Source organism: Myodes glareolus, chromosome 2, assembly GCF_982192425.1.
Source record: "Myodes glareolus chromosome 2, mMyoGla1.1, whole genome shotgun sequence".
Taxonomy (NCBI): Eukaryota; Metazoa; Chordata; class Mammalia; order Rodentia; family Cricetidae; genus Myodes; species Myodes glareolus.
In genome coordinates this window covers 99,491,413-99,506,494 of record NC_142027.1, presented here as the reverse complement: position 1 = coordinate 99,506,494, position 15,082 = coordinate 99,491,413, and the positions used below count along the sequence as shown (strand labels likewise).

Genomic DNA, 15,082 nt, shown 5'->3' with positions numbered 1-15,082 from the left:
GTATTTACTTTTATAGACACATGCTGTGGGACAATGGTCTTGTTCTCTGTAAAGGTTTGTCAGTTGTACTGGTTTAATAAAAAGCTGATTGGCCAGTAGCCAGGCAGGAAGTATATTTGGGGCAACAAGGCAGTAAGTAGAGGTGGGGCGACGAGAAGAGGAGAATTCTGGGAAGAAGAAAGCCTCAGTCTGCATTCCTCTTCCAGACACAGAGGAAGCAGGATGAGACTGCCTCGCTAATAGAAGGTATCAAGCCATGTGGCTAGCACAAACAAGAATTATGGGTTACTCGGTCAACAGACATACATATATGCATATAAATAAAATAACAAAAACAGGTCTTTAAATTTTTTAAATTAAAAAAGTTACATACCCGTCGGTTTGTGAACACAGAATAGCAGTCCTTCACTAGTACATTCTTGATCATATCTGTGTCCGTGATAGCTAACACGGGTGTTTGACCATCAAGCAACCTGTGCGAGGAAACCAACTGATTAACCCAAGCTAGGTTATAAAGTGGGAGCCCCAAATTCTCACTTTGATCCCAATGTTATATGACCTTCACTCTGGCTATACAACATGTTGTCACACTAATTCCAAGTCCAACTTAGGGAGTCTGACCACAGACTTACAGTCTTTGTAAAGTGACAGGTGATGTCATTGAAGACACAATGAGTCACTTAAAGATAAAACAGTTTGTAGTGGGAATCTCGTAGAGTCATTGTAAACATCAGGATGAAAAAGTTGTTTCTCACTGTGTGTAAGATAATGACAGAATATATTAATTTCTTGTTCAAGGCTCCAAGATCTTGAGGAAATCTTAGTCAGGAACAGTGATTGTTTTCTATGACTTATAGTTGTTTTCTCTATGGGATTTTCATCCATTGCATGTCTTTTGTACTATCCAGCACTATCCAGGTAAGCTTGGAGGGCTTGAATTATTAGCTACTGCAAACAGTGTACAAAAAGACTGGAATTGTATGGGTGTGATTAGTTCTTTCAGAGAACATATAGAATAGATCAAAGTGGCTTTGGCATGAGGAACTTGTTGTATCCCAAACACAACCTTTGTGTAGAATCAATAAATACATTTCTAAACAGAGATTTGAAGTTTAGTTCACAGAAATTGTTCCTCCCTGTTGCCAGAGAACCTAAAATTAATTTCTGGAGTTTCTTTCCCTTGAACATCCCACACAACAGGGAGCACTAGGCATTTGGTGCCCAATGTCATGGGTTCAGAGATGAGAGAGGTCCGGACACTCCAGGTCTGGTGATAGAGTACGCTCAGAGCAGTCAGGAGTTGAGGATAGGACCAGGACTTGTGAATTTCCCCATCTGAGGAGCAGCAATTTGCTGGTTACTTAGTGTTTGTTAAGAGGAAATGGAGTGAATGTGAGAGAAAAACAGCTCACAGAAATTCTGGTAATAGTTAACAGACATTGCTATTGGTTTTATGCTCTATGTTCAATGAAAACTGATGGTATGGAAGCCAGTGTTGAGAGCCTAATGAGCCCATGTGAGAGAGGAGCCTATACTTCCCAAAGAGGAGTCAAGAGTTGCTCTTTACATAATTTGATCTCAAATGCTCTGCATCCATTGCAGAGTGAGGAATCAGAGAAAGGTCCATCTGAATTTGAACAGGGAAGTGAAAATAAAAACATTTCAGGCTAGTAATAGTCAGTCAGAAGAGTAGAATATTTCCTCACAGGAAGACAGGAATGTTGTTTCAGAGGAAGACGAAATCGAGGAGCATCAAGATAATGGAGATGAGACACTGAGAGTAACAATTAATTGGAATGTTTGAAACTGAGAAGCTTCTGTAAGGCAAAAGACAGGGCCAAAAAGATAAAATGGCAGCCTACAATATGGGAAAAGATCTTCACCAACCCCACACTGGACAGAGGACTGATCTGCAAAATACATAAAGAACTCAAGAAATTAGATATCAATATATTATATAATCCAATTAAAAACTGTTGTATAGATCTAAAGATAGTATTCTCAACAGAAGAATATAAAATGACCGAAAGACATTTAAGGAATTTTTCAACATCCATAGTCATCACAGAAATGCAAATCAAAATAACTCTGAGATACCATCTTACCCCTGCCAGAAAAACTAAGGTCAAAAATACTGTTAACAGCTTATACTGGAGAGGATGTCAGTGGAAACTCCTCCATTGCTGGTGGGAATGCAAATTCATAGAGTCACCTTTGAAATTAGTATGGCAGTTTTTCAGAAAATTGGGAATCAACCTACCTCAAGACCTAACCATACCACTCCTGGTCATATATCCAAAGGATGCACAATTATACCACAAGGGCATTTGCTCCAGTATGTTCATAGCATCATTATTTATAACCAGAACCCGGAAACACCCTAGAGGCCCCTCAACTGAAGAGTGGATGAAGAAGAAAGTGGATGTAAAGGAACAGGGAGATGAATGGGATTGAGAAGTGTGATGTGAAATTCACAAGGAATTAATAAAAAATTTTCTAAAAACAAAACAAAAACAAACAAACAAAAAAGAGTGGATGAAGAAAATGTGGTACATTTACACAACGAAGAACTACTCAGCAGTAAAAAACAATGCTTTTTGAATTTGAAGATATATGGATGAACTAGAAAAAACCATACCGAGTTAGTTAACTCAGACTCAGAAAGAGAAATACGATATGTAGTAATTTACAAGTGGATATTAGACATAAAGCAAAGGATAAATATGTTACATTCCTCAGCCCAGAGAAGCTAGGTGAAAAGGAGGACCCTAAGAGGGACACATGGGGAGGGCACCAGGAAGGGGAAATAGTGAAGATCTAATGGGTGAACTAAGATTAGTGAAGATCTAATGGGGATATAAGGGAGGGATGGAGGATGGGAACATGAGGTATCGAGATGGCCAAGTTGGGGGATGGACAGAGAGGGAGAGCAATGAAAGAGTATTGTGATAAAGGGAGTCAATATGGGTTTAGGGAGAAGCCTGTTGCTAGGGAAACTCCTAGAAATACACAAGGATGACCCCAGCTAAGACTCCTAGTGGAGAGGATGCCTGAACTGGCCTTGCCCTGTAGGCAGATTAGTGACCCCCCTAAGACCCATCATAAAATCTACATAAATCTACATCCAGTAACTGATGGAAGAAGATGCAGTGATCCACAGCTAAGCACTGGGCTGAGCTCCTGGAGTTCAGCTGAAAGAGGAGGAGAGATCATATGAGCAAGGATGGTCAAGATCTTGATGGGGAAAACCACAGAGACAGCCAACTTGTGCTAGCAGTAGTTCACTGACTCTGGGCTGACATCTGGGGAACCTTCATGGAACCAAACGAGGCCATCTGAAAGTGGGTGACAGTTATGTGGCTTGTTCTGCTAGAGGGTCCCCTAGCAGTGGGACCAGGACTTATCCTTGGTGAATGAACTGGTTTTTTTTTTGGAGCCCATTACCAATGGTGGAATATCTTTTTCAGGAAGACTCAGGCGGGAGGGACTTGGTCCTGTCTCAACTTGGTATCCCAGACTTTGTCGACTCCCTAAGGGAGGTCATATCTCCTGTGCGGGGATGGGGATTCAGATGGGGGGATCTGGGGAGGTGGGAGAAGGAAATAGATGTTGAACTGGGCTTGGAGTATAAAATGATTTTTAAAAACTAAATAATAAAAAGAGAAGAAAAATAACAGAGATTCTACTTCTCTTCCTTCTTTAGATGACACAATCTTAGAGGTGCAAAAGTTGAAACACCAGTTGCACAGTTACAAAAATTAAGGATGCAAATGGGCAAACTCCAGAGACAAAGAATAAGATAGATTAAAAGAGGAATCTTCCCAGGAGAAAAGATGAAAGGAGAAAAAACCTGAAAAGACATTTTCCTGTAAAATAGGCAAGTGTTTAATCAAGATAAAAGGCTTTTCCCTGTAGAAGAAGGGAAAGTGTTTAATCAAGACCTACAAATAGGAAGGCTCAAGAGATGAATAATGATGGGAGAGGAAATCCTCTTCCCAGTGGAAATAGAGGAAGGGCAAAGGCCATACCAATAGAAAAAGGAATTCAGATCTGCTGGAACCCAGAGCTCTCTGGCTGAGTGATGCCTGTCAGTGCTTTCTGCAAGGGCCAGCAAGTGCAGAGAGGCAACACCTGAATTCCAGAGAATGATGGGTGGGGTCCGCTGCTGCAGCCTGAGGTAACACAGTTGGCTCAGAAGTTAGAATTTTCCTGTTAGTTTGCTTAATTTTAGTTTAAATGTTTTTGCTTTTTCCTCAGAGAGGGAATAACTCAATATGAAATGTTTCTTCATGGGAAATGTTTTTCTTCTTGATAGTGGGGAAAACTCATTATTTATAATTCCTTTATTGAAGAAAACAACTGAAGCAAGCCCAACCTGTAGTACAGAAAACAATTGTAACGAGATCTTAAAGTACTAAGCCGATGATGTTTAAATTTCCAAATGTATTTATCATTCATTATATGGAGGCTGTTCATTTCTCCTGATCATCTGATTAATTCTTAAATGAATGTTCAATTTTCATAGTAAATGACATAAAGAAAAATTCATAATTTTGAACTATGTAACTGGGTATAATCTTGTCTAGTTATCACTAGTGAGCATTTGATTCTGCTCTTTATATTGCTTTCCAGAAGCTCTTGGTTAAATTCTATAAAATGTAGTTCCTGAAGCTGAGTAGATTTTTAGTTTATTAACTAATATGGCTGTGAAGGTGAAACTTATGGAAATAGTATCTTACTGACATAGAGCCTACAAAAACTATTTTCCACTAAATAAAATGCAGGTAAATTTTACCACCCTGTTAATAATTGGCAGGTCAATTTGACGTGTTTCTTGGGATCCACAAAAAGGATCCTCTTTTTATGATTTAAAAGAAAATACTCCATGGGTATTGCCTTGAGTTAAGTCTTAAAATCAGATAGAGATTGTTTTTAATGCTTATTTAGATGACTTTTAAAAAGAACGTAGAGAATATTCATACATGAATTCCGCATGTTCCTGAAAATGATTATATCCTCTCTGGGTTATACAGCTCAAATTAATATTACTACAATTTCAGCACCCACTCATAAAACGATGTTAGAAATGAGATACAGTCCTAAAACAGGTATTGGAAAAATAGTCAATAAAAGCACAGGCTATTTAGATTGCCCAGAAATAAGACAAGGAAGAAATTATCTACCAAAATTTGGACTAGGGGCCAATGCTGGAAGTCCAACTGCTTTGCCTTAAAAAATTGTTCACTAATAAGTCTGTATGGGTGGAGCAGTGACCCATGATTTAAAAAAAAGTTACACGCACTTGATCAAGTAGGACAAATCAGTCAGATGCTAAACACATGAAAAAAAAATACAAATCCTTGGCATTCTCCTCTATTTGTAATAAAATAAATCTTAAACATGATGGTGATTACTTATTTAAAAAGCTGTAAAACAAGTAATTCAACCCATGGGTTCTTTACAGTCTAGAATTCCATTACTTTATTGCCGAAGGCTTGGTTATAATAGTTGTTAATTTAAAAGGTAGCTTTTTTTGTTATTTCCTTGCAGCAACGAGATAGTGAAAAAAATGCTTTTATACTTTCTACTTATTATAATTCCAAGCCTGTAGAAATGATATAAATGGAGTTGGGAGGTGGTGGCTCACACTTTAATCCCAGCACCTGAGAGGCAGAGACAGGCAGATCTCAGTGAGTTTGAGGCCAGCATGGTCTGCAAGAGCTAGTTCCAGGAAATGCTCCAAAGCTACAGAGAAACCCTCTCTTGAAAACCCAACCCCTCCCCAATAAAAAACAAAAGCAGAAACAAAAAAAGGTATAAGTGGAAAATACTTCCCTAAGGAATGTTAAATAATCCAACTTTATGTCAATATTTTGTAAATAAACCTCTGGAAGTAGTTCATAAACAGTTTCCTCAATTCATTGTTTATCATTCTGTTGAAGGATCATTGATCCAGTGTGAACCTCGAGACTGTATTTAATAAAATCAATCTTTGGTCAAGAGTCAGAGCCAACAGCTAGTTGGTGATAAGCTAAAGAATGCATAAAAATTATTCTAATTCTACTTGGTATAGTTCAACTACATTACCTGTAAGAAGTGATGCTATGGATACTCAAAGAAATGAAATTTGGAAAGTGGATATATTTCACTTAGTACATTAGTAAAAGAGAAAATATATGCATCATACTATTGATACATACTCAGGATTTTAATGGGTATCTGCCTAAGTTCTGAAAAAGGTTGATTCTGTAATTATACCTTTAATAGAAACATAGCTATAATGGGCAAATCAATGCAAATTAAACATAAGCACCTGCTTATGTTTCCAGTAAAGTAAAACATCTTGTGTACATTGTAATTAAAACACAATACAGGGATAGCACATAGACAAACAATTGTTGGAAGCTTTAATCACATTTTAAAGGAGATATTATTAGATGTCACTTCTGAAAGGCTATATTTTTAGAGCAAGGCCAATGGTTTGAATGCCAGGGAGTTGTTGACACCATTGCAAGCTCACCTGTGATGATTCCAGTCTAAAAACCCTCTTAAAGAATATTAAGAAGAACTCATAGGACGATTGGATTGATGGTTGCTGTGGTCATGGAAATTATTGTATTGACTGTAACTATTGTCATGCCTGGACTAGCTCTTCATAAGGCAATTCAGACTGCTGAATTAATTAAAGTCTGGCATGAACATGCTGCAGAACTTTGAACTAAGCAAAATAGAATAGATAGTAAGGTAGTCAATGAAATAGCTGATTTGAGACAAGTTGTAATTTTTTTCAGTTTTTTGAGACAGGGTTTCTCTGTAGCCTTGGAACCTCTGCTGTAACTAGCTCTTGTAGAGCAGGTTGGCCTTGAACTCACAAGAGATCCACCTTCCTCTGCCTCCTGAGTGCAGGTATTAAAGGGATGCACCATCACTGCCTGGAAGCAAGTTGTAATTCTAATGGAAGATCAGTTAGAGACTTTGAGGGAGAAAATTAAATTAAAACGTGATGAGAATATTACATCTTATTGTATTACATCTTTAAGGTTTAATGAAAGCACATAAGATTGGGAGACGGTTAAAATGTGTTTGTTGCATCACCCTAATTCTTAAATGATTTTATTTACAACAAGCAACAAAGGAAACTTTATCAATTGAGTTAAATAATGTATCTGGAATGAATGTCATGGAAAGCATTGCAGATTCTTAGCTTCATTAAATCCTATGCATCATTTTAATAGATATCTTATTCTAATGATTGTTTTATTTGTTTGTGCTATAATAATTCTACTGACTTTAAAATGTATTCTTGCTCATAAACATATTACTGTGAGACACTTTTGTGTATATATCTAAAGGATGCTCAACCGTGCCACAAGAACATGGCTTAACTAAGTTCATAGCAGTGTCGTTTGTCATAGCCAGAACTTGGGAACAACCTAAGTGCCCCTCAGCCAAAGAATGGATAAGAAAAACGTGGTACATTTACACAATGGAGAAAAATGGTACATTTACACAGCAGAAAAAAATAATGACATCTTGAAATTTGCAGGCAAATGGATGGAGTTAGAAAACACCATTTTGGGTGAAGTAACCCAGACCCAGAAAGACAATCATCATATAAACTCACTCTTACGTGGTTTTTAAACAAAAAGCAAAGAAAACCAGCCCACAAATCACAATCCCAGAGAACCTAGACAACAATGAGGACCTAAAGAGAGACATACATGGATTTTATCTACATAGGAAGTAGAAGAAGACAAGATCTCCTGAGTAAACTGGGAGCATGGGGACCATGGGAGAGGGTTGAAGAGTAGGGGAGAGGTGGGTAGAGGAGCAGAGAAAAATGTAGAGCTCAATAAAAATCAATAAAAAAGACTATGAGACAAATGATAGAGGAAAGGCTATCTTCACTGCATGACTGCATAATCTTCAATGTAATTAAAATAGGTTGAACAAAAAGGGGGAAATGTAGTGGGAATCTAGTAAACATTAGGTAAGCATTAGAATGAAGAAGTTGTTTCTCACTGTATGTAGGGTAAGGGCAGAAGGTAACAGGTCCTTGTTCAAGGCACCCAGACCTTGAAGGAATCATAATAGAGAACAGAGATTGCTCTCTATGATTTCTAGCTGTTTGTCTGAAGGGTTTTCCATCCATTGCATGACTTTAGTCACAAGAAAATCCAGGCATGCTTGAAGGTCTTGAGTTATTAGGTACTGCAGACAATACACCATAAGAACTGAAGTTGCAGGGGTGTGATGATTTCTTTCTGAGAACATATACAACCGATCAAAGGGACTTTGGCATGAGGAACTTGTTGTACCCCAAACACAACCTTTGTCTAGAACCTTAATTATGCTTTTAAACAGAGGTTTGAGGTTCAGTTCACAGAAACTGTTCCTCTCAGCTCCAGAGAGCAAAAATTAAACTCTGGAGTGACTCCTCATTTGACTGTCCCGCACAATACAAACACCTTACAACAGTTCCTAAAGGTATCACAGTTAGAAATGAGAAATGGAAAATTTAAGACTATATGTGTATATATGAGAGTTGCTTCTAACATTTTCTTTGATTTTTGCTTATTTAAAATATTGCAAAGGGCAGGAGAGATGGCACCATAGTTAAGAGCATATATTCTTGCAGACGACCTGAGTTTGGTTCCTAGCCCCTATGCTGGATGGCTCACAACAAACTGTAACTCCAGCTCCAGGGGGATCCTATGCCTGAGACTTCCATGATTATCAGCAGTTATGTGAAGAGATATGCAGACATGAGCATATATGTAATTAAAAGTATTATAATATATTTTTAAAAATAAAATTTGGGGGCTGGAGAGATGCCTTAGTGGTTAAGAGCAGTGGCTGCACATCCAGAGGACGCAAGTTTACTTCCTATTATATTATAATAATATATTTGCTATATTATTATAGTAAAAGTATAATAATTAAACCCTTAAAATAAAATATTAGTATCAATATTAAATGTTTTGAAGTAAAAATAAACTCTTCAAAAATTTAAACTAAAATATTAACCTTAAAAAATAATTAAATATTTCAGTACACATGTTAGGGATATAACTTGTTGGTGGAATGACTGCCTAGATTGCACCAGGCCATGGTTTTGAAACACTGAGCTGAAAAGATGAGTGAACATGCAGAATTTATATGAGGCACCTTATATAACATCTGAAGGTCAGAAAGAACATTAGAGCCAAGTCAGTGGGAAGGAGAGCTGCCAAATCCTGTTTTCAGTACTCTGGAACTCACTGCAACTGGGACTATCTCCATAAGCCCTATGGGTGATGTGACTGTCAACATTCCAGCAGGAGGCTCAAGGTCCTGAGCCTGTCTGAGGATTTACACACAGCTAGTTCCTGGGATGGGAAAGCAAAATGGCCCAATGAACACCAGCTCAGTCCCTGGGATCTACAAGGTGGAGTGAGAGAACTGACTGCCACATGTTGTCCTCTGACATTTACATGTATGAAATGAAGCACATAATCCTCTGTGATAAATGAACAAGTATAGTAAAAAATTAAAAAGAAAATAGTGGCTGGGGAAGGGCAAGAAGTCTGTCAGTCGTGATGCATTAGTAAGTTGTTCACATTCCTGTAAATACCCTCTTGCTCACTCATGGTTCTGTAAGTCAGTCCAGTTAAATTCACTGGTACACACACAGACAGAAAACTAATAAAAATGTAAGAATAATATTTCATATAAAAATGATATTAGGGCCAGACAGGACAGCACACGCCTTTAATTCCAGCACTTGGAAGGCAGAAGCAGTCATATCTCTGCGTTCAAGGCAAGGCTCGTTTACATATCAAGCTCCTAGACAGCTAGGGTACTTAAAGAGATCCTGAAGGGAACCCTGATTGCTCTTAGGACTATAGAGGGAGGGGAATGTGAGCAGGGGGAAGGAAAAGGGAGGCGGGGAGGAGGTAGAAATTTTTAATAACTAACTAACTAACTAAATAAATAATTCTGTTTTTTAAGCATGTCCAATCTCTTCAGTCTTTGCTGTAGTCTTTTGGCTCATATCTAAGAAAACATTGACAAATTCAATGCTCTGAAACTTTTGTGCTGTTAAAGTCTGAGAGTTTTATAATTTAAGCCTTGCCTTTGACCTCTGATTGATTTTGGATGAATTTTTTTATACAGTGTTCAGAAAAGGTCTGATTTCATTATATTATGTGCATATCAACATGTTGCCTTTTCAAAATAACATTTTAATTTAAGAATAAACTTTGAGGATGTATAACACATAAAAAAAAGAGAAACCCTGTCCCAAGCAAATAAATAAACAAACAACAATAAAAGGATAAATAAATAAAATGTCAGGCTAGTGAAAAGTTGAAAACACTATCAAATGCTGACAAGCAATAATATTCACATGGGGTCATTAGACAGACAGAAAAGCCTGCTGTTGGCCATGAATGACAGTCTTTATGGGCTCTGACAACTCAGCAGATCCCTGTGATAAGGATGGATGAGAAGAGATGAAGAGGAAGAACCAGAGCCTCCTCCCACTTGTTTCTGTCTTACAGAATAATGACAACACTCACTCCAAAGCTCTAATCTAACTCCAGCATCAGTGAAGGGAACAGTTCCTGCTGCTGGCTCAGCCACTTACAGAACCATTGAGGACATGGATCTAAGGAAGAACACTTTGGCTTTTAAATACATTGAATCTCCAAAGTCAGTTCAACAAGACAGGACACAGTGATATACACTTCTATCAAAAGTCTTAGCAGCAGATGGTGATGGCGCATGCCTGTAATTCCAGAACTAAGGTGCCAGAGGCAGGTGGATCTCTGTGAGTTTGAGATCAGTTTGGTCTACAGAGTGACTTTCAGGACAGTCCAAGACTGTTACACAGAGAACCCTGCCTCAAAAACATAACAAAACAAAATATCAAAAACACGACGTCCAGAGTCCTTGGAACATCAAAGCCTTTCAAAAAGCTACAATATACAATGTTCTCAAGATAATTAGTTTTGTGAACCATGGCACTTAATGACACATGGCATCACCTTTCCAACAGAGAGGCCATTACTACAATTCTGGGCTGGCGTTGTCTGGCACAAGTAGAGTACATTCTCCTAAAAACAGTCAACTCCATGGGACTTTCCAGAATACTCACCCCCACATTTTTCCATACTTTTTATAGCACTTAACATCAAATTTCCATATACCCTGGAATGAGAAAGAGCATGAAATCCATTATTGTCCTGTATGTGCCAACCCTTCTGTAGTCAGGGAACCAAACCCTCAAATCCCATGAAGTAAAGTTTACTGTTTCTGACAGAGAAAAGTTCTTCAGTAACGTTTAGTGGCACCAGCAAGATGACTCTGTGGAGAAGGCAGAGCAACAGACACCTGACACCTTCCTGTGGACTCTGCATGCAAACTCATAGACATACACATGTGCACAGCAGAAGATACACACAACAATAATCTTAATAATAATAATAATGATAATAATGAAATTGTTTTGAAGAATTTGCAATCAAAACATAGAACCTTTAGGAAGAAAATCTGAGCTGATGGTAGTGCAAGCTTTCCCACTCACCCTCTGGACTTGAGCTTGGGAATGTCTGCTGTGGATGACCATAGGCCAGGAGTCAAAGCTCTTTTAACACAAATGATCCACATAGACTTAAATGTGGCATATGACATGCTTATTATTGAAGTTTCTAACACAGTTATTTTGTTGAATCTTCCTTTTCTCAGTGATTTAATATCTTTAATATCTTTAAATGAAAATACAAAGCACATTGTGTAGTCCAGTGTGTGAGGTGACTGACAGCCACCATCCTGTCTCAGGTTACACACTTGCTGCTCACACTCATGCACAGGCTGCTGCCTTTAAAGGAAGAGAAGAAGCTATAGGTCCATGTCCATGTTAGAGCACTTGCTGGCATGTCTAAATCCCTGGATCCCATTCTCAGCACCACAAAACCAAAACAGAACAGAAAACATGTCTTTAGGGCTGGAGATGTGACTCAGCAGTTAAGAGCACTTGCTGAACTTCCTAAGGGTCAAGTTCTGTCCTGAGATAGGTTGATTCCGAGTTTCCTGAGAAACTGCCACACTGATTTCCAAAGTGGTTGCACAAGTTTGCATTCCCACCAGCAATGGATGAGAGTTCCCATTACTCCACATCCTCTCCAGCATAAGCTATCATTGGTGTTTTTGACTTTAGCCATTCTGACACGTGTTTCCAGCTTCTAGGACTTCAACCTGTGTGTACCAAATTAAATTTTCTTTGTATCCACACAGGACTTCCCACAGGGCAGGGTTCCCTGCCCTCTCTTAAGGAGGGAGGGGGAAGGTGGTGGGAGAATGGGGGAGCAGGAGGGGAATGGGAGGAGGGGAGGAAGTGTAAATTTTTTAATGGAAAAATAAAATAAAATAAAAAATAAAACAATCCAAGCAACATAAAAAAGATTTTCTTCAAAGAAGTATAGAAGTGCCTTCCCGGCACCTGCACTGGGTAAGAAATAAATTTCTTTTATTGCTCACATAGTCTGAGCTCCTAAATAAAAAGATTAAATGGGATGGAGATCTGTGCATTTTACCAGAGGCAAACCTGAGGCTCAATAAATTGACATCAGGGCCACTGAGAAGACCCCGATGGGAAGGCACTTGCCACCAACCCTGACAACCTGAGATTCATTCCTAGGACTCATATGGTGGAAAGAGAAAACTGACTCCCACAAGTTGTCCCTTGACCTACAAATGCATGCTGTGGCACATACACACTCACCCCAAAATTAATAAATATTGGAGGAAGTTGACAATGAGGGCTGTGGAAATGGTTCAGTGGGAAGAGCTCACCATAAAAGCCGGAGTTTGAATCCCCAATATCTGAATAAATGACAAATCTGGGTTAAAGTCCTCCAGTATCTCCACTTGCAGGAGGCCAAGACAAGGGATCCCTGGAGCAAGCTGACCAGCTAAACTAGTGAAGTAATAGAGAGCTGGGTTTGTGAGAGACCCTACCTTAAAGTATAAAGTGACAAACCCCCAATACCAACCTCTGGCCTCTACATGCACACGTATATCTATGCATATGAACCTGCATATAGATGGGCACATGTAAGTACATTCATACACACTATAAACACACACACACACACACACACACAAAAAAAAAAAACAACAAAACATTTGATAGTTTTAAGTTGACAATACAGCCCTAAAGAATCACTGGACATTCTCTACTATCATGAGAACACACAGTATGAGGAAATCTCAGTGTTTTCTATCAAGCAGCATTTAATAGAACTGAACCATTATTGGTCATTATAAGTCAACACTTACCTCATAGTAATTCAGCAGAGTTCCTAAAAATGGCAGAGGTTTGGGCCCAGGAATTCCCTGTTTCTTAAAAACATCATGGTTACGGGTGCCGTATCTAGAGAGTGAAACAGCAAACCTTGTGACCACACATACAGCAGAGAGGAGATAAACCTGACCAAAAACAAAACATAAAACATAACAACAAGCTGACTGCCCCTCCAGTTCCTAGGGCTTAGGGTGAGGGGTCCAGTGTGCATGGCAGCCCATGGTTTGTATATGTTCCTACTGAGTTCTGCTGGCTCCAGCTGTAACCTGACAACCTATCAGCTCATACCAAGAGTAAATCTTATCAGAAAACCCTCTCACCTCAGCAAGAGGGAGTTGAAAGTATGTGTTTAACTAGTAGATCTGTGTAACAGAAATATGAACTTTAATAGCTGGTGTCACTGGGGCTTCAGTACAGCAGAGAGTGCGTGACTAGCACATGGAGACTCTAGTCTGATTCCTTTTTCTACCAAAAAATAAAAATGCAAAATGAGGACAATTATTTCATCTCAGGCCTTCAAGATGACTGCACAGGTAAAGGCACTGGCTGCCAAAGCTGACAATCTTAGTTTGACTCTCAGGATCCCCATAATAGGAGAGAAAAGACTCCCCAAAGTTTTCTTGTAAACCCCCCCCCCCCCACAGACACATACACGTCTCATGTGCTGTCTCTAGCCTCAATAATTAAAAGCATGTAATTTCAAAGTTTTTTTTTTCAAGAGTTAATTTTAACTTCTGTTATCACATTTTATAATTTTATTCTGGTGTCTGTGGAAGGCATTAGGTCCCCTGAGACTGTAGTTACAGATGATGTGAGCCACATGTGGATGGTAGGATAGTAGCCTGGGTCGTCTAGCAGAGCATTCAGTGCTGTTAACCACTGAACCATCTCTCCAGCCCCTGCTTTCCTTGTCACTTTTGACCTTGCACTCAATACCAGGATACAGGTCTGAATACAACCCCAACACGAGGACACGGTGGAAGAGGAACTTTGGTGGTTACTCACCGGTATAGGAGCACCAGGCTGATTACCAGGAGCACCCAGGTTTCCAGTGAGAGAATTGAAGTCAGGTCCATCGTTGCTTGTCTGTCAGCAATGTTCCCCTCTGTGCTCTCCCTCCAGTTGTGTGTTCCCCTTTGCAGGGCTTCCCTTCCACCAATGGTGCTGAAGGGTGCCCAGCCTGGGGTGTTTATACCCTGGGAAGATGTGGTCCAGGTCTGTGTATGACCAGGACTTTGGTCTCCTCTTAGCCTTAACAGAATATGAAGTTCATCATAGCCTATTTGACCTTCTGTGAGTAAACATTCTGTGTGTAATCAATACACAATGTTCTCACTTTAGGAAGACCAAAGGTTCTTTTTTAAAAATCAAATATTTAAGCAAATTCATTGACATGAAATACCCTTTCACCAAGGCTGGCTTATTTCAAAAACACAAGAAGTAAAGCCAAAATTGTGCTATCTGTTTGCAGATCTTTACAGAAAGTCTCTCTCCCTCCCTGAAAGATACTTCATTGTTTTTCAGAACTCAACTCAGAAAAAAAAGAGTCTCTTTGAATCTGTTCTCACCTGCCCCTAAGAGATAAAACCACTTCTTTTGAGGTATGTCTCCTTCACATGCATCTCCTTCCCTCTAGCCAGCACTGAGGGTCTACCTGCACAGCACCTTTACTAGATTGTGAGAATATTCTGGACAACAGTCACCAATATGTGATAGAATGGTCATTCAGTCCTGTCA

The 15,082-nt window shown here is 39.1% G+C and overlaps 1 protein-coding gene across 1 annotated transcript in view; it reads right to left on the bottom strand.

Annotated features, from left to right (window-relative positions):
- Nucleotides 1-14,581, bottom strand: part of LOC148123087 (cytochrome P450 3A11) — a 31,987-nt gene extending 17,406 nt beyond the window's left edge. The window contains exons 1-4 of the mRNA XM_087903268.1: nt 14,351-14,581; nt 13,321-13,414; nt 11,138-11,190; nt 374-473 (exon numbers count right to left, since the gene is read on the bottom strand). Of these exons, the coding sequence (XP_087759394.1) occupies nt 374-473; nt 11,138-11,190; nt 13,321-13,414; nt 14,351-14,421 (318 nt within the window). The 5' untranslated portion in view covers nt 14,422-14,581. The remainder of the gene's footprint in view (nt 1-373; nt 474-11,137; nt 11,191-13,320; nt 13,415-14,350) is intronic.
- Nucleotides 14,582-15,082: the final 501 nt, after the last annotated feature.